Source organism: Schistocerca serialis, chromosome 2, assembly GCF_023864345.2.
Source record: "Schistocerca serialis cubense isolate TAMUIC-IGC-003099 chromosome 2, iqSchSeri2.2, whole genome shotgun sequence".
Lineage (NCBI taxonomy): Eukaryota > Metazoa > Arthropoda > Insecta > Orthoptera > Acrididae > Schistocerca > Schistocerca serialis.
In genome coordinates, this window is record NC_064639.1 from 821,903,796 (window position 1) to 821,930,760 (window position 26,965).

General features: G+C 40.5%; 1 protein-coding gene across 2 annotated transcripts in view; it reads right to left on the minus strand.

The window, feature by feature from the left end:
- The window catches only part of LOC126458070 (atypical protein kinase C), a 762,657-nt gene that overhangs the window by 732,050 nt on the left and 3,642 nt on the right, over positions 1 to 26,965 (minus strand). For both annotated transcript variants that reach the window (XM_050094877.1, XM_050094878.1), the window contains exon 4: positions 15,155 to 15,244. In XM_050094877.1, coding sequence (XP_049950834.1) covers positions 15,155 to 15,244 — 90 coding nt within the window. The remainder of the gene's footprint in view (positions 1 to 15,154; positions 15,245 to 26,965) is intronic.

Genomic DNA, 26,965 nt, shown 5'->3' on the forward strand with positions numbered 1-26,965 from the left:
TACCCTTGTAAGCCTTTAGATATGCAAGCTCTAACAGCAGCCGAGGTCCATGCCTGGGATAGTCGCTTAATAATACAGATGGTTAAATGTACGTCCTACTCAAGTTTTTGGAGATGCTTTGAACAGTGTCTAAACTACGTGGAATCACAACTACGCTCGACTAAGGAAACAGTAGCAGTTTCGTCTGTCACTACTCCGTAAAACATACAAACTGCTAAACTGTGATGTTACGAGCGCAAGTTTAAAGAAATGTTCTCGCTGGTGGGCGTGTCGTGAATGGCTGATGCAGAATACTGGCGCTAACGCGACAGTGTTTCCCGAACCGCTGACGTCACAGACGTGGCAGAGCTGAACTGACGACCGCAGCAAATGCTGGACTGTCCTTCCCGCCGTCCCCGGGAAATCGGAGAGCAATAACCATAAAATGGTGGCCACGTACGCCCCCGCCCCAAATGGCTCCGATGGAGGGCCATTAAAACGGCGGGCAGCCGTGTCCCGCCAGCCACGGAGGGCCACCGATAAGGAAAATGCCGCATCGCTCATTACAGCTTTTACGGACGGGAACGGAGACCTAATCATTTACCTCACTGCATGTGGGGCACACACAAACACACACAGAGCGTGACACACAGTGCTCGTAACTGCTTACTGTGGAGGTGGCCGACGTAATCCAGCGGTAAACGAGGGCGGTGCTTCACACAGTAACTATAGTTAGTTCCCCGCGTAAAAACAAATGCCACGTGGTGTATTGGTCGCGCCACGTGAAGTCCATTCGCAGAGGAGAGACGGGCACGATGACAGGCTGGAACCTAAGTTCGTAGGGTTTTTTCGTACGCTTAAGGAACACACGATCGAGAATTCGGTCATTAGTAACATAATATCCTTCACTATTAACAACAATCTACCAACGCTTGTCTTGAGGAGAAAAACTCGTCGAGCCATGCTCGGGCCGCTTTTTCATCGGAAAGAAAGTTCTTGAAGGTTTTCGATAGAGAGCGGAAAAGGTGAAAATCTGAGAGCGCTAGATCACTTGACTTGGGTACGGAATGACTTCCCAACCCACCTGCTGTACAATGTTTCTCGACAGTCTAGCAGAATGTGGGCGGCTATTATAGTAGAGTAGCATCACTTCCCGTAATCTTCCTGGCTGTTGTTCTTTGAATAAGTCCGGAAGGCGTCTCAGTTGTTGATAAGGTAGCAGTGGTGGTTACACCTTGGGGAAACAGTTCGGTAGTCTTTACACGGGGAGTTGCTGCTTTGTTTGGGATCAAACATTCCTTTCTTCTGTGTACGTTGATATAAAGACACCGTTTCTCGTAACCTGCAACGATAGAGGATAGGAATGGTCCATGTTGTTCCCGAACCAATTAATGACGAGCACGTAAAGACACAAGTATGGCCACCCGCCGATTTTTTATTTTTTTTTTATTTTGGATTAGGGGAAGCGGTACCCATACATCCGATTTTTTAATCTTCCCCGTCGCATGCAAATGCCGCACGATGGTGGAATGACCACAGTGCATCTGCACTAATGCGTTTAAACCGTCTTCTTCAAACTCCAAGGTCTTCCTGAACGTGGAGAGTCACTGATGTCAAAAAGATCCTCCTCAAAACGAGAATACCGTTTCTTTGCCGTGCTCTGTCCAATGGCATTATCCCCACACACGACGCAAATTTTTCTGGTTGCCTCAGTTGGTATCACCCTTCCACAGAATTCAGGCAGAAGAATATGCCAGAATGTTCCCAATTTTCCACTTGGCACCCCATTCCCAAGCGTCCACAGCACCACTCACTATCTCCAAATGACAGAACGACATTATGTCAAATCAAACAGCAACACTGAACTACAAATAAAAAATGACAATCGATAAATAAACCCATAGCAACCGGAATACCAGCATACAAAACAAAAAAGCCAAACTATTGATTATAGTAACTTCAGACGCCTGCAGGCGCTGCGGGTGGGGGTGGTGGGGGGGGGGGGGGGGGGGCGAGGCAACAAGAGTTCAGCGTAGCAGAGGCGAACGAAAACGAGAACTTTCAGGAATCGAGAAATCCGTTCCCGTTCTCGATAACGAAAATAAATCGAATACACAGCCGTGAACTTTAACGATACATCCACATCCCAACTAGCCACTTCAGTGTTACAACAAGAGTGAAATCCTAGTACGTACGAAGCGAGTGTTCACAGGAGTTACCTACCAGCCTAGCGACTCCATAAATTGTGGAACTGATATAAACATTGGCAGTTTTCGGCACTAGTAGCTCTTAGCTCTCTACCTACTGCCGCCCGCTCCCACCAATAAATGTGCTACAGCTGTTTTAACTTCACAGATTTTTGGTCAGATAACGAGTGCCATTGGAACACGTCACATATCTGACAGCCACTGCTCCACTCCTTCCCGATATATGCAGAAAAATACATTGATTCAAATCTTATCACAAGTTTTCTTGAACAACAACGCACTGAACCAAACACAGCACTTTGTTGACAGTGACTCTGATCCATACTGGGCAATGTATTCAGCAACATCACATATTAAAATCCACACCTGTACACAGGACTCGATCAGCACTACACTGTAACAGTTACTGGCGCTACCCTGAGCCAACTGAAACTAGCCCCCTGGTGGCTTTCCATGGCATGGTAGAAAGAAGCCCAATATTCATGGCAATCCCAGCAGCATTTATCCATATTTTCATGGCAATCGCGAATATTATAGCTGTTTCCAGTAGCATAAGTATTTAAACTACTTCATTGTTTTCAATATAACTTACTAACAAGACATTTTATCTTCTTTCACTTCCAAAATCATTACTGTTAGTTAATGGGTCATTTCACAGCATGATTTTATGTGGTACTGTAAATATACTAGAATTTCCACATTTTAAAATCCATCTTTCAATGCAACACTCACTGCTGTAGACCAAATTCCTGTAGCAAGGGACAGCGGACACAAAATAGAAATGAATACCAATCCAAGAATTTTTTATCTCAGGAGAAAGAACCAAAGTCAGAGGACTGAATTCAGAAATAAAAAGAAAAGTTGGTTCCCGTGAATCTGAGAACTCTTCGGAATTGAGACCTTTGTCGTTTTCAGGCTGCTCGTCACTAGTCTAGACCTATAGTACTGTCAGTGCACACTGCCAATGGAGAGGGGTAGAGTGCAGAGCTTGTTTTGTTGGTGAGAGTAATCAAGTTTTTTGATATCACAGCAATAGACTGTACAAGTTTCGTAGCCATAGAGGAGCTTGGAAATAACATCAGCTCTGTTCACCAAGAGCTTGGTATGGAGTTTTAGACCTTTAGTCATGAAGACTCTGAGCATTAACCATCCAAATGCTGCGTGGACAGCTGCAATTCTTTTATCAACATCCTATCTATAGGTACATCATTTAGCTAGGATGCCTCCAAGATAAGAAAAATGATAAACTTACTTCAGTGTTGTGACTAAGGTGGATATACTAAACCCAGGAATTGCTGATCCTGGGGCAGACTGTGCGAATACCTGCCCCCCCCCCCCCCCCGCACACATTCATTCATGGTAAGGCCAAAGTGATCATATGCAGTTGGCTGCTTGTCATTAACTGTGCAGGTGTTACGAGTAAACTCTCCAGGTGTTAGAGTAGGAGACGCGGCATCATCGTTATACTTCGTGACTACCATGTTTAGCTCACATTTTATAGGATCTTCTCCATTCAGGGTGGGCAGCAGTAATCCTAAATAGGCCTGCTCAATGACTGATCAGTCACAGGGTCTCGGAAAGACAAGCATTGCACATCTGCTGCCAATGTGCAAGTCCAAATTAGAGGCTTCCAGTTTCACCCAAAATTCTGCCTTCACCATCCCTATCCCATTACTGCTGAAATTGACTTGCAAATGTGACAGACAGCTGGAAGAAGTGACACAAGCAATGTCTTGTTTAAGGTGGATCTCAGCTTGCAAGGAAGTGACCCACATGCTAACATCTCACAACCACACTCCACAGCAAAAATGAAGTGAGAAATGCAAGTGCATAAATCAGATATATTAAAACTGCACCATACTAAAACTGAGGTGCTGTCATAACTGTCGACTGACACATCTTCCAGGCATTTTTACACAATGTACGGGAAAACTCTGCTGCATTCCTAACATTTCATTAGTAAATGAGATCCATCTGTGACTTAACTCTATTGTGAATAAACAGGTCAGCTGTAATACAAAACCAGCTTACACTGTGGTTAGGCAATAGTTTGATTGAATGGCTCCATTACTTGATTATCTGTGGCATTTGCCTCCTGACCGTCAGAAAAATGGAAAGTTTGGCACAAGCATATCTCTGGGTTGCAGACTTATACTGATCATATTTAAGTTAATGTTTAAAACTCCTTTCACAGGCTTCCTCTTAGTTTGTACTGGATCACAGCTCCTCACACAGAATCTATCAAGAAACTGAAAAATACAAAAAATGCAATAACAACCTAACCTCTTTACCAATGCAGTATGGCAGCTTGGTGTGCAATATATTAATACAGATAACTTGATAAGTATTTCTTGAAGTTTTCCTAGTGCATCAAATATTCCATTATTTCTCGGATGTGCATATTCCGCTAATTGTTTGTGTACATTTTCAAACCTGAGTCAATATGAATATTTTTTTTCTTTTTCTTCTTTGTATTTGTTGCAGATACCACACACACTTTCAGTCAAGCAACATATTTCCAGCAGCAAGAAGAGTAACCAGCTAGTTCATGTTTTCTAGCCAAGACAGCCGACAAAATACAGGAAGATCAGATATACATGTAACAGAAAGGCCACAACTTTAAGATGCGGTAACTGCCAGAAGAACAGACAGCCAACAGTGTAACTTCACATGGGTGGATTCACACTCATCTAAAATAATTTTAAGAGACATCAAATTCACCGCGGACTACAGAAATTATGCTATTGTGTCAAAAACTAACATTCTGAGCCACAGTTGTGTACGAAATACAGGTTTTTTTCTTGCAGGAAAGAAAACAGTAATTAACCACTTTTAACACTTCCTTGCTCACACAGATCACATTGTTCACCCACATTATCTTCCTGCTCTGTTTTGTCCAAATCGGATAGACTGAGTTCATGCCATTTTCAGTACCTTTCTGTTAACTCTCCATATGTTAGCTTCAGCCAACACGTTTTCAGTCATGCAAGTGGCATTTTTTCTTAAACATTATTACACCTAGGAGGACACTGGTCATCTGAGCAACGTCCACTACAACAGTCCGAAACGAAGTAAGTCTATGTTACATCATTGTTTTTCTGGATTCAATCCTATTTTCATGTGCACAATTTTAGGTATATCAAATCTAATAATAGTTAATTTGCTTTTTACCTACAAAAAGTAAATATTCTCTTCACTTTTAGTTTGTTGAATAAAAGTCAAAGGTAAAAAAACCTAGAACAAGGTTTAGCAGAGATCCTTATGTACGTCTGGAATGATTCCAAAAGCTGAGTGATGAAGATCCTGAAAGTGATATTGCTGGTTCAGAAAATGAGGATTGTGTACATGAGATTCAGAACAGAACAAGAAGTGTCACAAAATGATGAATTTGAAGCATGGGAAGATGTTAATTCAAGAGGATGTATTACTGTCAGAAAGAGATGGAGTGACTAGATGAAGGGAAAGTAAATATCATACCAATGTTAGAACAAAATCTTTACCTGGACCCAAAATGAAGCTCGTATCACAAAGACAGAAATAGAAATTCTGAAGTTATTCTTTGATGAAAATATATGAACATTTATATACAATGTTCAAAGTGTTGTAATATGCTATCTATATCGAACATGAGACCTGTCATCCGTGCGAGTGACTGTGTCAGGAATTATTACATAACTGAGGGTTCATTGTGTTATTTATTCACACAAATGTCACTGTCAGAACTGAGCCCGACAACATGATCATTACCAACCTTAACACAAATCACAATAAACCCAAGTGTTCTTACACATTGTTTACATGTGAACATGTATACATGTTGGAGACTTTTCAATTTTGATACACTCCAAGGCAAAATTACCACTGGAATTGCAGCTGTGAAATAAATAATTTCTACAGTAAATGGTGAACATGTCTTTTATATGAGTCCTACAAAAAATTTACATTACAAATTGTCTATCTTTGGGTCGCTGTCTTTGACTCAAAAGCTTTCAAAAACATGAAGAGAATAACAAGCCTCCAATTGCTGAATCTGCTTTAGAAAGTCACGATTCATTTCCCAGAACACTAAAATTCCTATAAACGTGAACCATCTTTTAATCAATAAAGAAAAGTCATCCCACAAACAAATAATAAATATTTCTACATCTCCCACCCAATTCCACTTCAAGTGTGCTATTGGCATATCATATGTACCCCTTCTTGCCAAAATGTTACAAACTACAGTTTATCAGTTGTAATAAGTAATTTCATCTGCATAGTAATTATTTTCTACCCAAATAACTTTGCTATTGCAACAAATGAGGTAACATCAAAGAGAAGACAAGAAGAAGATTACATGACAGGGTTAAGAGTTTTCTATCCTACACAATAAGCAGAGCCACAATATGTGACAATGAAGAAATAACTGCTACACACTTTAGGATTGCAGGCCAGCTCTGCATGTCCCTGGCCACATAAATCTTCTAGTGGTTCACAGCACTGGCTACTACGGTGAACATCTGAGATTCGATTCCCGGTGCCCTCTCTCTCTCTCTCTCTCTCTCTCTCTCTCTCTCTCTCTCTCTCTCTCTCACTGAAATTGACACATAAGCCACCGAAATGTTATCAAGTAGACAGGCGTGCACCAAGCTGATAGTCAAGTGACATTTATTTATTTTACATATCACTTGCAGTTTCAAAAATATCTATCTACCTGTCCAAGTTCATATTTATTGAAATATCTTTCAATTTCAAGCCTAAACTACCAGTCACACTTTGTGATATTATTGGATTTCAGACATTTTGCATATGAGAAAAGGACAGCCACCGAGCTGTAGTTTGTAATGATACTGAGGATGACAACGCGAGAGTAAAGAAACGAAATCTGTTTATAACGTGCGCCTATACCAAGACGCGCGGCCAGCGTTTAAAAAGGTACTTTTAAACACTATGACTCACTGGGCGCAGATATTTAAAATCATTGCCGCAGCGCTTGATAGCAAGAAGCTGCGAAACAGAAGAAAGAGCAATTTATCATTTGTTAGGAAAATTCTAGAGTCTTTATAGTTAGTTGTACTTCTGGTCGCCGATATGTTAACATGTACTTCATTACCTTTGATGTTTGGTCGCCGACTTGTTAAGATGTATTGTGTAGCACCGCTACAAGTTATATTTCATTTAGTGTGGAAAACCACGTTATCATCAAGAAAGAAAACCGCTTTTGTAAACCTTGTGACGATAAAAAATACTTACGCGCACGCCAGGACATTTAGTTTTTACAAAATATCAGACATACAAAAGCAGCAATTGTTGGACGGCTCCATGTATGAGAAAAACATAAAAAAGTAAGTTTTGTATTCATTGTAAATTTGTTAATGTTTATAGTTTAACGCCTTTCTTCTTTGAGAATATATTGATGCTTCACTGTACAGAAAATCTATGCTTATTCTTTTCTTTAAATTAACCACAAATAATGTTTATGTTTAAATGAACTTTGTTACAGGTTCGCTCTTCATCACGGTGTCTCGATTGTATTTAGGAGACCATTAATGTGTTCAATTTCCGATCTGACAATGTTTTTTTACAAAATTTCACTGTTTTGCATTTTTTTTTATTATTCAAATAGATCCCATAGGTAATTTCATTGAAGTGTCTGATTGCGTGAAAGCAATCCGGCTTAAGAGGTCGTATGAGAAACTATTTTCGCGCAATCAATCTGTACGTCTCCTGAACACAATTGAGAACCAACGCATCGGCGATCATTAATTGATTTTTCTCTCTTTCCAAGTCGTACCAAAAAACGGCCAAGGAGAACTACCGTGAGTACGCAATCTAGTGTTAAAGGGTGCATTCTTTATCTTGTCGACAAACATTGCCATAAATTATCATCATCAATGTTATATTTGGTTAAATGTGAAAAGCCATAAAACCTTTTAACGCTAGAACTTATTAACTGTGTACCCATCTGAAGCTTTGCCACAAATGTTCAACACATTCCAGTAGGGACAGAGTGCTTGCTACAATCCCCCAGAAGTCCTACACTTCTGACTTCTTTGTGTGGCTCCTGCTTATAATATGAAGGAGAAAAGGAGATTACTGTCTGTTTCAGAAATACTGTCATTGATTGCAAAACCGTCATGGTCAATTTTGAAACCAGATTCTACAAGCAGCTCCAGAATTTCTTCATTAGTCAAACTGTCCCCCATTTTATGACAAAATTTTTCAGTCAAGGCAACTGTGGAAGCACACTGCAACAATGAGTGCACAGGAATTGATCACATCTTTAACACGTTTTTCAGCAGTAACATCCCTCTAGCAGCTTACTTCAAGTGTAAGCAACTAACTTCAAGCCATCACTGATCAGAAAAAATGGATTGCAAAGTAACCATCATGAAATCTGCACTCAGGGATTCTTCAGGTGCTGACTGTTAGGGAAAGCACAAGGTGCCCTCAATTTCTATGGACAGTGGGAATGAGTTAATAACACTGATTTTAGTGTTTCATGAGTATGTTCGAAAAATTTGATCATTTTAGATGTGCATAAAATATACTAATTCTTTCAAAACATTCTCCACTCATTGTGTGGCTTTGTCAAGACTATCACATTCTGAAATCTACAGTATCAACCCGGTTTAATCCATCGAGCACTATCGGCTGACCAATTAAACACTTCCTGCTTATCTACCAAAGTTGGATCAATGTGATCTTTCTTCTACTCGTTGCCTCATATATTCATCACAGCTGCTTAAGGATGCCTTATAATGATGATGGGGATATAAATTGTTACGATTACTATTAGAGCTTTTTTATGTAAATGCTAGAATATCTTTGTCTGGATTGCTCTCACTGTAAACGAAACAGAAATGTAACAAACTAACTAACTAACAAAAGAAAAGCCCTCCGAGAACCTAACACTAACTTGCATAAAAACCTTCCAGAATTAATTAAATAATACATATTATTTCTACAACACTATGGAGGAATTGCCAAAAATGTAGCCTAGTATTCTTTGTCCACATACAACACACTTTTGTAAAGATATAATAAAAGAACAGAGCAATTTTTTTCATATCACGTACATATCTACATTCTTGTAGCCACCATGGGCTGTGATATGACCTTCAGTCAGCAGTGGCATCGAACACTGTGTTAGTTACTGGGCTGGCAACAGTAGCAAGTCACTGGCAGTCACACATTACAGAATACCCAATTCATATGATACCTTGTGAACAATTGGCACAGGCAGGAACATTCCTGCCATGTGCCGTAATCTTGAATGTCACTTACAACATATGAACCACAATGTACTGTTGTTATATAATCTCATAAATGTGTTGAAATAATGAGACTATTTAAAACTTTGTAACTTCCTTTGGTTTCAAAGTAACCTTTCATTTAAGTATCCTAAATTTACAGTAGCAAGACTTGTGGATTGTCCCTAATGGTCACTAGAACATGATGCAAGACATAAATCCAGCACAATTTCATAGAAAACAATGGAATGTCCGGATGGAATAACAACATTTGGATCCTTCCTGCCAACACCAGATTTTCTGACTTGCACAGGTGGGACCTCTACATACAAAATATCCTTCACTAGAACCAGTCCTCCACTTACCTTTCCCCTTCCATGCTGCCCTCCAGCACTACATACAACCTTCCATTCAGCCAATGCACCCACTATGTTTCTCCCCTTCTCTCCACTCCCCTCTTCTTTTTCTGCTCCTCCCCCCCCCTCCCCCCAGCAGCACAACATCCGGACTCTGCATCCAGCAGCCCTATCCCTTCCCCACCCCATCCCCATCCCGCAAGGTCACACAGGGAGCAAAGCACCCTCCCCACTTGTATCCTGCTAGCCTCCCATTCCCCAACCCATACTTCCCTCTCAAATCCCACCACACATCTCAGATTGAGGCTCACATCAGACTTAGTCACAGACCACAGTCTGACCATAGTGGCTGGAGACAGTAGTCGCCTTTGTGTGTGTGTGTGGGGGGGGGGGGGGGGGCGTCTTAGTGCGCACACGCACGCACTTTACAGTTCTAAATAAGGTCTTTTTGCTGAAAGCTTAAACATTTAGTAGTCTTTCCACTGTGCCTGTTTGCAACTCATTGCCTCCTCCATATTGTAACAATTTCATAAAATGGATTCTGGAAGATGACTTATTTCCATAGTGTTTTAAACACATTCAGATATCATACCATCTGCTTGGGGGGAGGACAGATATAAGTGCACTATTCCTGGCAACATGGAAGAAATCATTCCAAGAACTTGGAAGCATAATAGGGAATAAATTTAAGAAATAATTTAAACATGTCCAATTCCTTCATCAAGCAGCAAGTTCAGTGAAATGTCTGCAAGTGACATGAAACAGTTCTTACTAAATAACCACAAGAAAACCCAGAATATCACTGTGACAGTGGTACATTAATAACAAAATGTGAAAAACAATGAGGAATTAGAGACTGTTGCACATACAGTTCAAAAAAGGGCACAATGATATTGGCAAGTAAAAATTAGTAGAACTTTGTGTGCCTATTAAAAGATCAACGTGTGAAGCATACAACTTCCACTGTCATACGTCAGTGAAAGATCTTGCTGAGAACCACAGAAAATTCTGGTCGCACGTAAAATTACCAAGTGACTTGAAGGACTCTATCCAGTCAGCCACCAACCAGTCTGGTGTGGCAGTAGAAGACAGCAAAGGGAAAGCTGAAGTTTTAAACTGCACATTTAACAAATTATTTATGCAAGAGGAACATACAGACATAGCAGCATTGTTTGACCGTCTCACAGACTTCCATATGGAGGACAGAGAAATATGCATTTCTGGTTCTGAGAAGTAACTGAAAGAGTAAAAAGCGAATAAGTCACCAGGGATGGATGGAATCACAATTTAGTTTTACAGATACTGGCCCATTAGTCAGCTTGCATTTATCATGAATCCCTCACCCATCAGAAAGTCCAAAGCAAATGGAAAAACAAAAAACCAATGCTGGTGACTCCTGCATCTAACAACGGTTAAAGAACAGGCTCACAAAATTATACACCAATATCCTTAACATTGGTTTGCTGCTTAATTCTTGAGCATATTCTTAAGTATGAATATAATAAATTTCCTTGAGGCAGGAAAGCTTCAGTCCATAAATCAGAATGGGTTTAAAAAGAATTACTTGTATGGAACTCACATTGCCCTTTTCTTACATGGTATTCTGTGAACCACAGACAAAGAGCAAGACAGATGGCCTATTTCTACAATTCCAGAAATTGTTAGACACAGTGTGCCACTATACACTGTCAATAAATATCTGGGCATATGGAATAGATTCCCAGAATTGAGTGGCTTGAAGACTTCTTAAGTAACTGAACCTTATATTTTATCCTGGTTGGCGAGTGTTCATCAGAGACAAGGGCACAGTCAAGTGTGTCCCAGCAAAGGGCAGTAGGACCACTCTTCTTCTCTATACACTTAAATTATCAGACAGATAAGTGACAACAATCTGTAACTTTATGATGATGCAGCTGTAGTGTACGGAAAAGTGTCTAAAGGAAGATACTGAAGAAATTCAGCGGCATTCTGCTAGATTTGTTGCCAGCAGTTTTAATCAACAGATGAGTATTACAGAGATGCTTTGTAAACTCAAATAGAAATTCCCATGGGGGAAGGTGATATTCTCTTCATGAAACATTACTGAGAAAATTTAGAGAATTGGCATTTGTAGCTGACAGCAAATGATTCTACTAATTCCAACTTAACATTTCACATAAGGACCACAAAGAGAAGACACGAGAAATTAGGGGTGATACAGAAGCATATTGGCAATCAGCAATTTTTTGTTTGCTCCTCCAAGTGCCATATGGCTTGCAGAAAATTTATGTAGATGTAGACATTAAATGAGCATTTACTGTTTGTATAAGCCACAGTTACATAGAAACCACCTGTTTCCTTGCTGGACTTCAACCTGTCATCAGTACTTTAGTAATGCCTTCAAAACACGTGCTTTAATAAGATGCATTTGTATTACAGGTCGTATGGCCATGCTCTGCTATAAGGACTAGCATACCCTCTCATTTACAGATGGACCTTCATTCTTTAATTGGAATTTGAAAGTAAAAGCGAACTGATATTTTAGAGGTGCATGGAGTATTGCCAAGAGATGAACCAAGTGTTGGAGAAATCCCTAATACTCATCATCAACTGCACGCCGAATCTCTAGATTACCAATCTACAAATACATGTATCTACCACACCACAGTTGAATAATTTTAGTTACATCCATTTCACTCACATATAATTTTACTACATACCACACAAAATTAAAAAACTATGCCTTCTTATCTAGTATTTAATATGCTGCTGTATCTACTACCTTGGAAAAAAAAAGCAAGAACAATATGATGTTTCAGTTCAGTCGCATAATGAACAGTATGCAGAGCACATTCCTCAACAGAAGATGGACTCAACCTGGTGTTTCCATCAGGAGATAAACTAAAGTGCTTCAAATCAAGAAATACAGAGTTTTAGACAGAGAGAAGTATTGCAGGTACCTGCCCAATCCACTTTAATAAAATAAAAAAACAGTTACTGGTTGTCATATTATTCTGTTAGTTAGCAATTATACTACATCAGTTAAATAGGATTATAGTTGTAAAACTACCATAGGCTATTTCAGACAATCAGAAGCAGGCATGGACTATGGTTGCTTTCCCAGTTGACTTGGTCTGTTAAAATCCTATCCGCATGGCCTGTACAACATTACGTGTGTTGCATACCTGTCAGGCATTGGCTCATTTTGGTTACTTTGTTTACTTATCCAACCAGTGTCTTACTAGATTGCCCTTGGAACTCGAAGCACTGAACTCTCTATAAGCTGAGTGAGGATATATAAAGATCTGCATAACCTACAGAACATTAGTAAATGATCAGTGTATTTCAGCATGAATCACTGTTTTGAAGTGTGGGAATTGCTCAATACAAGGACCACTGAAAGCAAGATAGAAGCCATGTTTCAGTACTGTAGAACTAAATGTATATCATAAGACAATGGTTACTTGTCTATGAGATAACCACCACAGATGTAGATTGTCTGAAATGTGTCCCACATGTTGCTCTGGAACCTTTACACAGATCAGGAAAAATTTCGAGGAAAACTTCTGAAACAACTAATGAAATGTCGATACCTACTATGTCTGTGACCTCATGAACACCACAGCAAGAATTTCGTCAGATACTCCGATGACAATATCTGACAGATTTAGATGATGTCATCAACAGAGCTGTTTATGCTTCAGGAGCCTCGATATCAATGTTGGAGATAGTTTTTCATTTAATCTGTCCTGGCTATGAGCCACCTAACCACTACAGCAAGGGTACCACATTACTGGACGCTGAACATCAGTGTGTTCATGCTGCTATCACATATGAGATAAAATGCTGAAATGCTCTCGCTATGCATGGACAGATGTGTCTGGCCACAGATAAATTAAATTCTTTGTTACAACATCAGAACCACTTTTCATCAAGAGTATTTTCCCTGGTGAGTGCAGAGAAACAGACAATTAAGGATGTGAAACACACACTGGACTAACACTGAACAATGTGTAGTTCTAAGTATGTGCAAAACAAATAAATAAAAAACCAAAGAGAAGTTGTTAGCTCCCAGTTTCTCTCTTACACATTCAGTTATGTTTCACTCCTATCAATGTTACCAGTAATCACATCATTTACTACACCATTTATGTTCTGTACCAAAACTACAGAACCATTGTTTTGATATGGCTCAACTCTATACAGGATACATTAATCAACTAAAACAAAAAAATTGCTTCTCATAAATATGAGAGTGTTCCTCCAACTGGAATATGTATCACATTCCACTGATATTAACTGAAAACTGATATGCAGCACACAAAAGGTCTTAGTTGGAGTGGGGGAAAGCTCATGATAGTTTCACTGTAAATGATGGAGAAAAAAAAGAGAGAGAAGGAAAATACAAGAGGCAGTCGAAATCTTGAAGCAGCCTAACAACACCAACAGGGAAGATCACCTACAGGCTCCTAACATCCTGGCTGCCAGAAATCCCAGTATGATAGCTATGTGTAGCTGCAGGGCAGTGGTTTCATCAGACAATGCAACCACTGGCTAAATAAACAGTGTACCGACAACTGATGTCATCCTTCCAACATTAACAGTGTAAAAACATTGCCCTCAGGAAGCTTGATTCGTAGTGGGCAACCAATTGCCAACAAGCTGTGCAACAAAGAAATCATTACCCACATGTCCTGCCCTCTCTCCTTACACCCACCAATGTTATTTTAGTGTCAACAAAATCTAATAAATGTGATATTGGTGGTCTAGTGACTAAGTCAAGAAAACAACATATTGATGCACCCACACCTCAGCTACACAGTTTCTGCACTGAGAAGGCCATCGCAACTTGCTTGAAACATCGGTAAGTATTAGGTTTTTAAGTACTTATCAGGTGATAACGCAACAAATCTTTTAATGACAGTACTGAAATAACTCTGTGCTTCCATGCCCATACGGATCTGGACACACTCACTGCTAATCAATATTCATTACATGCTCCGACTTTCTTCTAACTAAACGGTTAAGTCAGTCAGTCCATCTGGTGGGGCACGACATGAGTTGGGCTGTTGCTGATTTGTTTCTGGAAGAGGAGAGAGGGGTGCAGCTTCCCTCTGCTGCCCCCTTAGCCCCACTGTGCATGCTCTTGTTCACCAAGTACCTTTCATAGATTGTCATGTTACAATCACACTTTCAACTCATACACAACATAAAATGGTGGGAAGAAAGGAAATTTTTTATAATGGTATGCCTACCACACAGTAAAACATATATGATAATAGTAAATAAAAATAAAGAGTTGTACTTGGGATAAGAACTGCATCTTCTTCTCTCCCTCTCTCTCCAATGAACTTCCCTGCAAAGCATTTCAGGATATAAAAAATATTGGTCTTATACTTACCATGAATGGTGAGCTCAGAATCCTTGTTGACCTCATAAAGACGTATGGCCTCATCTAGTTCCATCTGCGTTGAAATAATGCATGGGTCCCCTGCAAGAGAGAACAAGTCAATGAGTAAAGTTGGTTTGTTTCCAACATGTAACAGGTCTGTCATTATCACAGTGGCATGCTATGTTTCTTCTTTTGTTACTATGGATACATTATATAGGTATGAACACTCAAATTCATTGCACAGACAAAAATTAACTGGAGGCGGTCCAGTAAAATTTGTAATTAAAATTCTTCTTTAGTGTTCTGCTAGGTGAGTGAATGCTTCAGCATGAATTTTTGGCAACAAGACTTGGCGCCATCTAAATGCGATGCCAAATGGATGATGATCTCGACCAGTGAGGCATCAATTTTTCCCTTATTGGCATTCTTCTCCTCAGGTGGTACTGGCTGTGCTTCTAAAGTGACATATGTTCTGGTGATTCATTTGGTACTGCCTTACTGGGATCAGATCCTGTGTCATTAAGTATGCAGTATGCCAAAGGCAGAATCCCGTAACATGGTAAGATAGAATCTGCTACTTTTGTTCCCAGGTCCCTGTCAAGTCAAATACCTATAACTTCCATTAAGTACAGAGTCAAAGAAAAAAGCTGACTGCCCAAGTACCTTATCATTTCAGCCCATGGCATGGCTAGTTTCCAAGCAGTGATCTACAACAACTAACTTGGTAGGTTGGTACAGTTATGTGTGTCACTTGCTTCCTTGATATCTCTCCTCAATTGTGTGAGCCATGTAATCAATGTATTCTTTGCCTTACTGGTAGAGGAGATGGTAGACACACAACTTGCAAAGTTTCAGATAGCCTTTCACATGTATTGGGTTGGGTTGTTTGGGGAAGGAGACCAGACAGCGAGGTCATCAGTCTCATCGGATTAGGGAGGGATGGGGAAGGAAGTCGGCCGTGCCCTTTCAAAGGAACCATCCTGGCATTTGCCTGGAGCGATTTAGGGAAATCACAGAAAACCTAAATCAGAATGGCTGGACGCGGGATTGAACCGTCGTCCTCCCGAATGCGAGTCCAGTGTCTAACCACTGTGCCACCTCGCTCGGTTTTCACTTGTATTAATTAATCTGACATCTTGGGAGGCAGGTGGAAAATTCGCTTGATGTTCTGGAGTCCTACGATAATTGTGAATTCCTTTGACATACTGACAGCATACACAATGTACGTCATTGCTTTGGTGTCTACTGTTCATCCTTTTGTCTTATAACTGCCAGCTGGTGAATATAAAACTGCTACTCTTGTGTGATACAATGACAGTGGAAAGCATGCGTATATATGCTTTCTGAGCACATTATTTTCTAATGGGCCTTCACCTCCTCTTCCCACTGTGATATCCAGGAATAGGGAGGAGGAGGAGGAGGAGATTAGTGTTTAACGCCCCATCGACAACGAGGTCATTAGAGACGGAGCACAAGCTCGGGTTAGGGAAGGATGGGGAAGGAAATCGGCCGTGCCCTTTCAAAGGAACCATCCCGGCATTTGCCTAAAGTGATATGGGGAAATCACGGAAAACCTAAATCAGGATGGCCGGACGCGGGATTGAACCGTCGTCCTTCCGAATGCGAGTCCAGTGTCCAGGAATAGGGGTGCTCCATATATTCTGCCTTCATTGTGAACAGTATGCCAGGTTGGTGAAACTTCAGGTGGTTCAGGAATTCATATACGCCTAAACTTTCTTGCTGATGTGCGTATGTGGCCCTCTTGGAACAGCTCATCATTCAACCGCAGAGACATGAGGATAACAATAAGTCTTGCTGCTAAAAATTCATACAGGACCCAAGACTCGACATAGTGATAAATCCAAGAATTGCTAGAAAGGGTGTTCATTTTTATCAAATGCAAAATGTTACCTTATTAAACCATGTTTGTGGAACTAGCCTCAGCTCAAAGAGATAAAACTACATTCACAACTTAATAACCAATAAAAGTACACGATGGAATAACAACAATACTGTGAACAGGATAAATTGCTACACACAATATGGAGGAGACTTTTGCAGACAGGTATAACAACATTCACACAAGCAGGGTGTACACACATGGCCACGATTTCTCGCTGATGTCCCTGTACTCTTGGATGCGATGACCATGTGTGTCTAGGCTGTATGAAATGGATTTCTTGGTACTGAACGGATGACAACTGCAAAGGTATTGCTGATTGTTGGTAAGTTTGATATGGATGGAGTACTGATGTAGCCGTAATTGATGTGGAAGTCAACATCAAGGAAGGGGGCTTCTTGGGCTGAGGGGGGCCAGGTGAAATGAATGGGGGTGGTGTTGAGATTCTGGAGGAATGTGAATAGGGTGTCATCATCCTCAGTCCACATCACAAAGATTTCATCATCCAGTTTGAATCAGGTGAGGGGTTTGGGATTTTGGATGGTTAGGAAGGATTCCTCTAAAGGGCCAATGAATAGACTGGCATAGGTTGGTGCCACAAAGGTGCCCACTGCAATACCACAGATTTGTTTGTTGGTGATGACTGCATGGGTGAAAAAATTGTGGGTGAGAGTATAGGCTGCGATGGTGACCAGGAAGGAGGTTGTAGATTTTGAGTCAGTCAGGTGCTGCGGAAGGTAGTGTTTCATAGCAGCAAGGTCATGGGCATTAGAGATGATATAGCAGAGCAAGACACCCTATTGTAAAGGAAAGGAAACTGTTGGTGTCTTTTGCATGGGGGGGGGTGGGGGGGGGGGGGTGGGAGTACGTTACAGGTAATAAGGTGAAGGTGCTGGTCCACGAGAGCAGAGATTTGCACAGTGATGGCATAGTAACCAGTCACAATTGTGTGTTCCGGTTGGTTGGGTTTATGGAATTTGGAATGCAGTGAGTGGTAGAGGTTTTTTTGTGTGTGTGTGTGTGTGTGTGTGTGTGTGTGTGTGTGTGTGTGTGTGTGTGTGTGTGTGTGACGAGGAGGGCGAGGGGGGGGGGGAGAGAGAGAGAGAGAGAGAGAGAGAGAGAGAGAGAGAGAGAGAGAGAGAGAGAGAGAGACACATCATGGACAGGTTATGGGATGAGATATGGATAAATCTGACTGCTGCAAAGTCCGTCTGCCAAGTAATCCCAGCAGTTTGCAACCTCAGTGGTGGAGGCTTTGTGAGCAAGTATAATTATAAGGTCGGGATCAGCTTTTAGGTGGTGGATTGCAGTTTTTTCTGTGGATATGTAGTTGGCTTCCATGTTCAGGGATTTGGGGAATGATGGTGATGCAGGGTTTCAAGCAAAGAAATCCTGACTTGTTAACAGGAGGACGATTTGTGGGTAGCGAGGTGGACCACGGACAGATGGAGAAGTGAAATGAGTCAGGCAGAGTTCAGTATTGATTTTGTGTTGAGTATGGTTGGTAGGGTTAGTGGTGAAAAGATTTTCCACAACGGATAGTGCCTTTTGAAAGGAGAGAGAGACAGTGGTCATTTGTGTACGCATTGCACTTGCCTGAATGTGTGCGAGCTTTCTACTCTGGAATAAGGCCTTTTGGGTGAAAGCTTAAATATACAGCAGTCTTTTCATTGTGCCTGTCTGCAGGTCACTGTCTCCTTTACATTTTGTGTAGCAATCTATCCTTTCCATAATATTGTAATTACAAATAAAACATTTTTAAGGTTAAGTGCAAACATGCAACAACTATTTTAACATTGGGTCCAAAAGAGGTTCCATGCAGTAGCAACAATGGGGAGGGGGGGGGGGGGGGGGGGACAAGTTGATTCTGCAGTTGCAGTGCATCAAAGCAAGAAAACATTAATGTTCAGAAACATTCAGTGAACAGACTGAGCAACATGTTGCCACTTCCCTGCCTCTCATCAATAACATATCCAAGTTTAAAATTAAAACATCATCATAGACAGAGACAAAATTTTTGAGATTTACTGTACAGGTTGCTACTGAACCAAGCGGCATTTCATCATTTGTTGCAATCCTCCAAGAGTATTTCAGTAACAGACATTGGACAGACATGAAAGGTTTGCAACAATTAAACTCTACCTCATAACATAAAAGACCTCAACAATAATGAAATAAGGAAACTTAAGTAAATTGATAACGTCACGAAGTTCAGAATACTGACAGTAAAGTCCCTCAATTACAATGCTATAATTTGGTGAAGACTTTTAGATCTGAACAGTCTCTCCACAAACATTATTTGAAGAATCCCAAGCAATCAACCAAATGAGAATCTTACTCACTTACTGCTAGGTGTGTTAGGTGTGTGATGAACCAGTGAAGTGTGGCTCAGTCTTCATATTTTCTGGGAGTGTTTTAGATTGATTATTTTTATCAGACTGCATTAAATCACTGCTAAATTTGGGTACTGCCTGAGTAACTAGTAGTTTTGAGAAGTTCCACTTAATTTTTAATGACACTTGAAACTACCTTTGAAGATGTTTACTCTTTTATTTCAATTATTAGTGCTCTAATCATCAAGTCAGGCTCTACATTTCGTGTAGGGCCAGCTGAGGAGCCTAGAGTCACAACAATTTAAAATATTTGTATCACACAAACTGCAGTCTGTCATACTTTATGACTGTGTCTGGTTTATCTGGAAGTTGACAAAAAAAAAAAGTCCCGGGGATTCAAATTCACTCTAACAACAGTAAGAGAGATGTACAGGTATAATTTTGACTAGATGCTCAACATTCTAAAGCGTTATGCTGTACTTCCAAGAGTTTGGTCAGGTTTGTGATTCCACATTATGCACAACCACACTGTTCTCAGTTCAGGAAGTGAGCATAAAAACACAGTTCACAGCACCTTATGTACATGGCTGAGTCAGCCATCAAAATATTGTTCATAAAATGGAATCAACAAGACAGGTAAATACCAGAGAAACAATCACATAGATAAAACCTGGGAGATCACATTTTGGAGAGTCTTCATAGTGTACAATAGAAGAAATCATGAATACAAAGTTGACATGTCAAAGGATAGGAATAAAAGTGAGGATCAGCAGTAGGGAAAGGATTAAATGCAGCAGCACATAACCAGGGAATTAACAGGAGGACTGAGGACTGTTAAACATTCAAGGTCAGAAACATTGTAAAACCAAACCAATGGAATAGCTACATGGAAACCACGGTGGGCAGAAAAAAAAAAAATGGGCAGCAGAGAGAAAAAATACTGAAAAAACATATTCCAAATCAGGTGCACACAAAGAAGTACACCAACTGAAATAGTGATAAGCATTCCATGAAGTTCCGGAACTGCAGCCTGTGATGTCCACTTCTTGCCATGATATTTCGGCCGACAACCATTCAGCCATCTTCAGGTGAGTGTTTAGCACTTGAGATTGCTAGTTCATGTTGTTGACTTAACATAAAAAAAATTGGTGCAGACATACATGCATGAAGGTAGCCACTACATAAGCAACCTGTGTCAAGTTTTGCATCCCCTTCAAATATTGGTCCATCTGTAGTATGCAGGAGCATGCATATTGGTGACACTGCATGCACGCTCTCTGCTGAAATGCAGGCTCACAGAGTTAAATTCAGATATTGAATTAATAAAACTAGTTGTCACTGGACATGTCACTAGTCATGAAATGTTTTCTTTCTGTAGATATTAAAGAAATTATTGGGCTCCCCCAGTTACTTAATTCTACCAATTCATTAATAAATGAATCTCAGAAGGACCTCATTGCAACCAAGATTTCCATGGCAGAATAATCCACGTAATATGCTGTGGAGAAGCAATATTTGACTATGGCTGACTTGCTGGGCTGTAAAACGCAAGTGTGGTGATCGTGTTCAATGCACCTTTTGCACACTGTGCACATGTCTAACCAATGTAGGCTTTTCCACATTGGCAAGGTATTCTGGAGATTCCAGCCCTCTGCAGTCCCACATTGTCCTCTGTCAAGCTGAGAAGAGCACAGGGTGGAAGATTACTTTGGCATAATGTTTCCTTATGCTTCTGTTTAATTTCAGTTAAATACTGGTGGCATATGGACTTGAACAGCTGCTCCTCCTCCTCTTTATCTTGTCAGTGGTCACGTTTCTTCCTCCTTAAAGATGTGCAGTTCTGATGTGGAGAATATCCATTATCTTTGAACACAGACTGTAGGTGTTCCAGCTCCTTTGCGAAGCTGTGTCCACCTGTTTAGCTGAGTGGTAACGTGCTTGCCTCTCAAGCAGCGGGCTCGGGTTCGATCCCTGACCAAGTTGGAGATTTTCTCCACTCATCGACTCGGTGTTGTGTTGTCCTCATCATCATTTCATCCTTATCGGTGTTGAGTGAAATAAGACTTGCACTTGGTGGCCAAACCCGAATGGGACCTCCCAGTCAACAACACCATACTACCATTTTTATTGCGAAGCCGTCTCCATCAGACATAACATCTGCCCAGTGCATGAATGTTCGAAGGATGTTCATATTTTGTAATGGATGGTGGCAGTTAGATGCAAACAAATACAGGTCGGGTATGTGTGGGCTTATGGAAAACACAATGGCCAATGATACATCCACTTTCCCACTGACCAAGACATCGAGAAACAGCAGGCAATTGTCTTTCCCCAATTCCATTGCAAATTTGATATTCTTGTAGATTGAATTTAGGTGCTGCAGAAAGCACAAAAGACTCACTTGAAGATGGCTGAACTGTTGCCAATTGAAACATTGTGGCATCGAAACTTCCTGGCAGATTAAAACTGTGTGCCGGACCGAGACTCGAACTCGGGACCTTTGCCTTTCGCGGGCTAGTGCTCTACCAACTGAGCTACCCAAGCACGACTCACACCCCGTCCTCACAGCCTTACTTCTGCCAGTACCTCATCTCCTACCTCCCAAACTTAACAGAAGCTCTCCTGCGAACTTCGCAGGAGAGCTTCTGTTAAGTTTGGGAGGTAGGAGATGAGGTACTGGCAGAAGTAAGGCTGTGAGGACGGGGTGTGAGTCGTGCTTGGGTAGCTCAGTTGGTAGAGCACTAGCCCGCGAAAGGCAAAGGTCCCGAGTTCGAGTCTCGGTCCGGCACACAGTTTTAATCTGCCAGAAAGTTTCATATCAGCGCACACTCCGCTGCAGAGTGAAAATCTCATCCTGGAAATATTGTGGCATCATCCAGCTCCGATCTTGAAACTTCACGCAACACTCTTTATGCCGGGAAAATAACAGTAAGTAACTGGCAGAATGACCGGTGTCAGTGAAATGGGAAGACAAAATCATGAGTTGTATACAGATGACCTCAACATTCTTGTATTCTACAGTACTGATTGCAAAAGAGAACAAAGGGAACACAAGGCGGGATCTCCAAAATCCCTTGCCAGTGTAGCAAAGCTTACATAGGTCACACGACATGCACAGTTTACAACAGGTGCGTTGAATATGAGTGCCACACTTGCCTTTCGCAGCCCATTAAATCAGCCGAAGCTGGGCATTGAATTACCACAGGCCATACTAAGGATTTTTCTACCACAAAAATCTTGGCCCCACCGAGAACTTTTTGGGATTCAATAATTAAAGAATCCATGGAACTGTATCAATCACAAAATCTTATAAATTGTGACTGCAGTTTTCAATTGGACAAGGTTTGGGACCAGGTGATCTCTCTAATCTCTTCTGAGAGATGACAGTTTATTCATAGTGACACATCTGGCAACATCTGACACCTGGATTTTTGAGACGCAAGTGCGCAATCCGACAGAGGGCAGACATTTAATTTCACCTTTAAGCATGCGCCTGCGTGCCACAGATAGAACAGTATTTGCAGAGGGTGCAGATTTTGATAGAGGACGCTCCTGTGACAGCTGCCAATGCACATGTGCCTTTGCACCAATTTTTGCTATAAATCTGACACCAGGAACTTGCAGTCTCCAGTGGCGGACACTCACCAGAAGATGGCTGGATGCTTGCCAGCTGAAATATTGTGGCAAGAAGTCAACATGATCTGGCTGCAATCCCGAAACCTCATCAAATACTACTGCGGCTGTATGGTTATTTACTTAAAAAGCATAACCAGTTCGTTAGTTAAATTGTAAAGTGAAGGTCTGAATATAAATAAACTGTGAAATAATACCAGGAAGTGACAACCTTGGATAGAGAGAACATTAGATCATTGCCAAAGGTGGCTGGATGCAAGTAATATAAAACGTGGCAATGATCAGTACTTAAAGTTACAACATGATACTGGAGTACAACTGATACTAAACTTTCCCCTGATTCCTAGAATTTCACTCCATTCTAAAAATCATGTCAGAAACCACAATACACTAATACAAAAGGGGATCCCAATAGCCAGAACCAAAAAGGAATATAAATAAACCATTAAAGTATGGTGCAGTGAGGGAAAGCAAGAAAACAGAGACAATCATACCATGTACTAGTGGAGCAGATGAGTGGAGTACAGGGCAGCACCATGGCTGACCCCACACTAACAGGGAACCAAGTGATGGGCCACTACGCAGAAGGCACATGAAGTGAAGAGCTAAGGCGCACTGAGTACGAGAAAAATCTAGGAGCTGAGTGCACATGAGATTACAAAGTCAAATACTTGCAACAGAAAATATAAACCAGACAATACTGAAAGACATAAATCACATAATGTGGCTAACTATTAAAATGTTGAAACACTTTGAAAACTCTTAAAAGAGAGAAAATCATGAAGTATCAAACCATAAAAAACCCAAAGAAGTTTGGCAGGGGGGGGGGGGTGGGGGGGGGGAATGACTCAAGGCAGCACAAGAGGAGGCAATGCACAAAATGGTGAACAGGAACCAGGAACAGGCAGGGTTACCCACTGAGCTAATCAGAATTAACTAAGATCAATTTATGTTTTGATTCAACTTGGGTGCTGAGAGAGAAGATTACTTTAAGGTACGGTAAATCCCTAGTTATTCTAGAACTTTAAGAACACGGCCCTTATGTTCGCTATGGAACACTGAAAGGTAGGATGAATAACTGGTAACAGAGTGAACTGTCTCAGAAAAATGGGAACCCAAAGCTGAGTTAGAGCCCAAGCCACATGAATGTTTCATGAAACTAACCTCAAATTTTCTACCCACCTGACTGATATACTTGTACGAGCAGTCATTACACGTAATTCTCTAAGCCCTCTGCCTGTTAGTTCAGGGAATAAACTAGGCTGCAACAATCTTACGAGGTGAAAGCTGTTTGCCAACACAACATGAAATCCTACAAAACCATCTTACAGGTTCATTTACCTAATGGAACCAATGTAATTATGCCCTCTTGCTGGTCTGAGGGTGGAGTCAAGGAACCTGTCTGGTGTTGAGTTTCACACTGTGTTTTTCAGATTATATGTTAAATTTCAGTATGGAGACTGCATTTACCTTACATTTCTCTGTGTATGAACTAATAATTGCCCATCCATTCTTTTAGCAACTACTTTTAAGCAAGAAAAATAGAAAGGATGATATAATTACTACTTACTTTTACAGGATATGATCAGGGAAAATAGAACCTAATAAAACAATTCATGATGGACAAACAATAAAAAATCTACAAAATAACTGCAACTTCTAATGGGGGTACAGTTGTGGAATAAAGAGGAATATTCCATAAGGGCTGTCAGCTTGCACCAGTAACACAGAAAACATGTGACAAATGCTGTAAACAACAGGGCAAACATAATGCAATATTAATGGCAGATTTATCAAACAATGTAAGCTACAGACAAGTAGGTCCCCACAACCACGTATTCTCAGTTTCCCACTTGTTGGCTTCGCCAACCAAACACCCTGTAACCTTCCAACCTATCCTACACTTTGGGCAAAGCTACGTATCAGTTTGCGACCAAAACCATGTTTCTGTGCTTTTACATTTGTGGGCTTCACCAACTAACAAAAAAATTGAATCTACACCTCAAAAGGTAATGCCACAGCAGCCATTAACATTGCAGCAGTAGTGAAAGCCGACGACTCATTACTGCATATTCCTCTTGACCCCAGCTGTGTAGTTTGTGCCAGGTGGTACACCTTCCAGAAAAATTACATGAAGCAGAGTAGTATTTGGTGACAATGAATATTGGTTACGAGTGGATACTGCATATAGTATACTTGAGAATGCTTTGGTCTAACCACATGCAATAGGCATCACTACAAATTTGTCATTACCAACTGAGGTCAGCAGAGAACAGCCAGAAACCTAAGAAACTGCTTTAGATATTATTTCAGTATCATCAGTACAACTTGAATGCGTGTTATACTTTGACTAACAGTTCAAAATTTAAGTAAACTGATAACATACTTAAAGAGAAGCACAAAATATGCTAAAATACAGTCTTTAGATGAATCCGAAACCGACTTCTATGTGACCGTAATATACTCTCACTGTATAATGAAATATATATAATTTTATGGCCCATATTTTATACAAATCACAAATTTAAGCCATACACACTTGTTCAACCCAGTTGATAAGGTAGTTTAGACTGAACTATTTTGACGAACTAAATGATTACAAACCTTTGAAACACAATATTACAGGAGATTGTTAAAGACAAGATGAACTAACTGAGCAAGGAATGAATATGCCCTACAACAAGTCAATGAGTATGAATGACTCATAAAAAGCATGATGAAATGAACAGAATTGGTAAACACATATGACATGTATTGTTGCTGAAAACTGTACGAATAATCACTGGAGCCAGTCTAGACAGAAATACTTAAATTAAATTGATGATTTGTAGGATGCACGAGTTACGCTGAACTGAAGAGGATAGCTGACACGACAAGAACGGTCTGCATCAAACGAACTTTAGGGTTGATGACCAAAACAACAACAAAAGTCAGCTGCGGTTAGCAAGGCCAGTATCTATCAACCTGTACAAAAAGTGGATCAACTGAAGGATTCAACAGTGCTTTGCCAACTCAATCCTACTGTCACATTCCAACATAATCTAGACCCCAAGCTACAGTACTGATTAATCCAACACCACATCCACAATTTCATATTCACATTCACTGGTTTATTGTCAGAGTTCTGTTCTCTTACTGAATGCACACATTTGATATCAGATGCCACATCACTATTACATTACAGGATGGAGCAGACACGCAGTAATGGTTCAGTTGACCCCTTGAACTAATTTAAATAACATTCAAGCTAACTAGCAAACTGATGTATCATCTGGACTTCAAGGTTTAGATTCCTGTGCCTATTCCATCACTCTGATACATAGGATATTAAAATTCATTGAAAATAGGTAAGTAGTCATTCCTGTAACACATTAAATAAGTGATGAACTAAACTAAGAGTTCAACATTCTAGATCCAAGACGAAGTTACATTCATTCACAGTCTCCATTATTGTTTCAATTCTATGGCACTTTTTATTCTTTCTCTTAGCACCAACGGCTAACACTTTCTAGAACGTACATGTGTTACCCACTACACATTACAGATATGCTGCCTTGGAATCTGATAACTGTTTTTGCTACAGTTACTATCCTGTATCAACAATACAGCCTTTCAATGCAGAATACTACCTAAATGAAATTGAAAGCAGGCTAGCAGTAAGTTACCAAGTAGTGTGTGCCCAAATTATGCTGCAATATAGGAGCGCACTCCATATGTGAGCACAAATGACACCACTGGGATTTATGGATTATATTTGTAGTGGTAATAGCATCACTACCCTGAGCAAGTATTACTGCAGATTATATTATAGAAAGATTTGACAAAGTGCAAACAAAGTGGGTAGTCTCCATTATAACACATTGCAAATTCAGTCGCTGTACCTGTTATATATGCATTTTCTATCTGCATTACAAGCAACTTATTTGTGTAACTGATCAGTCAATAAACTTTTCC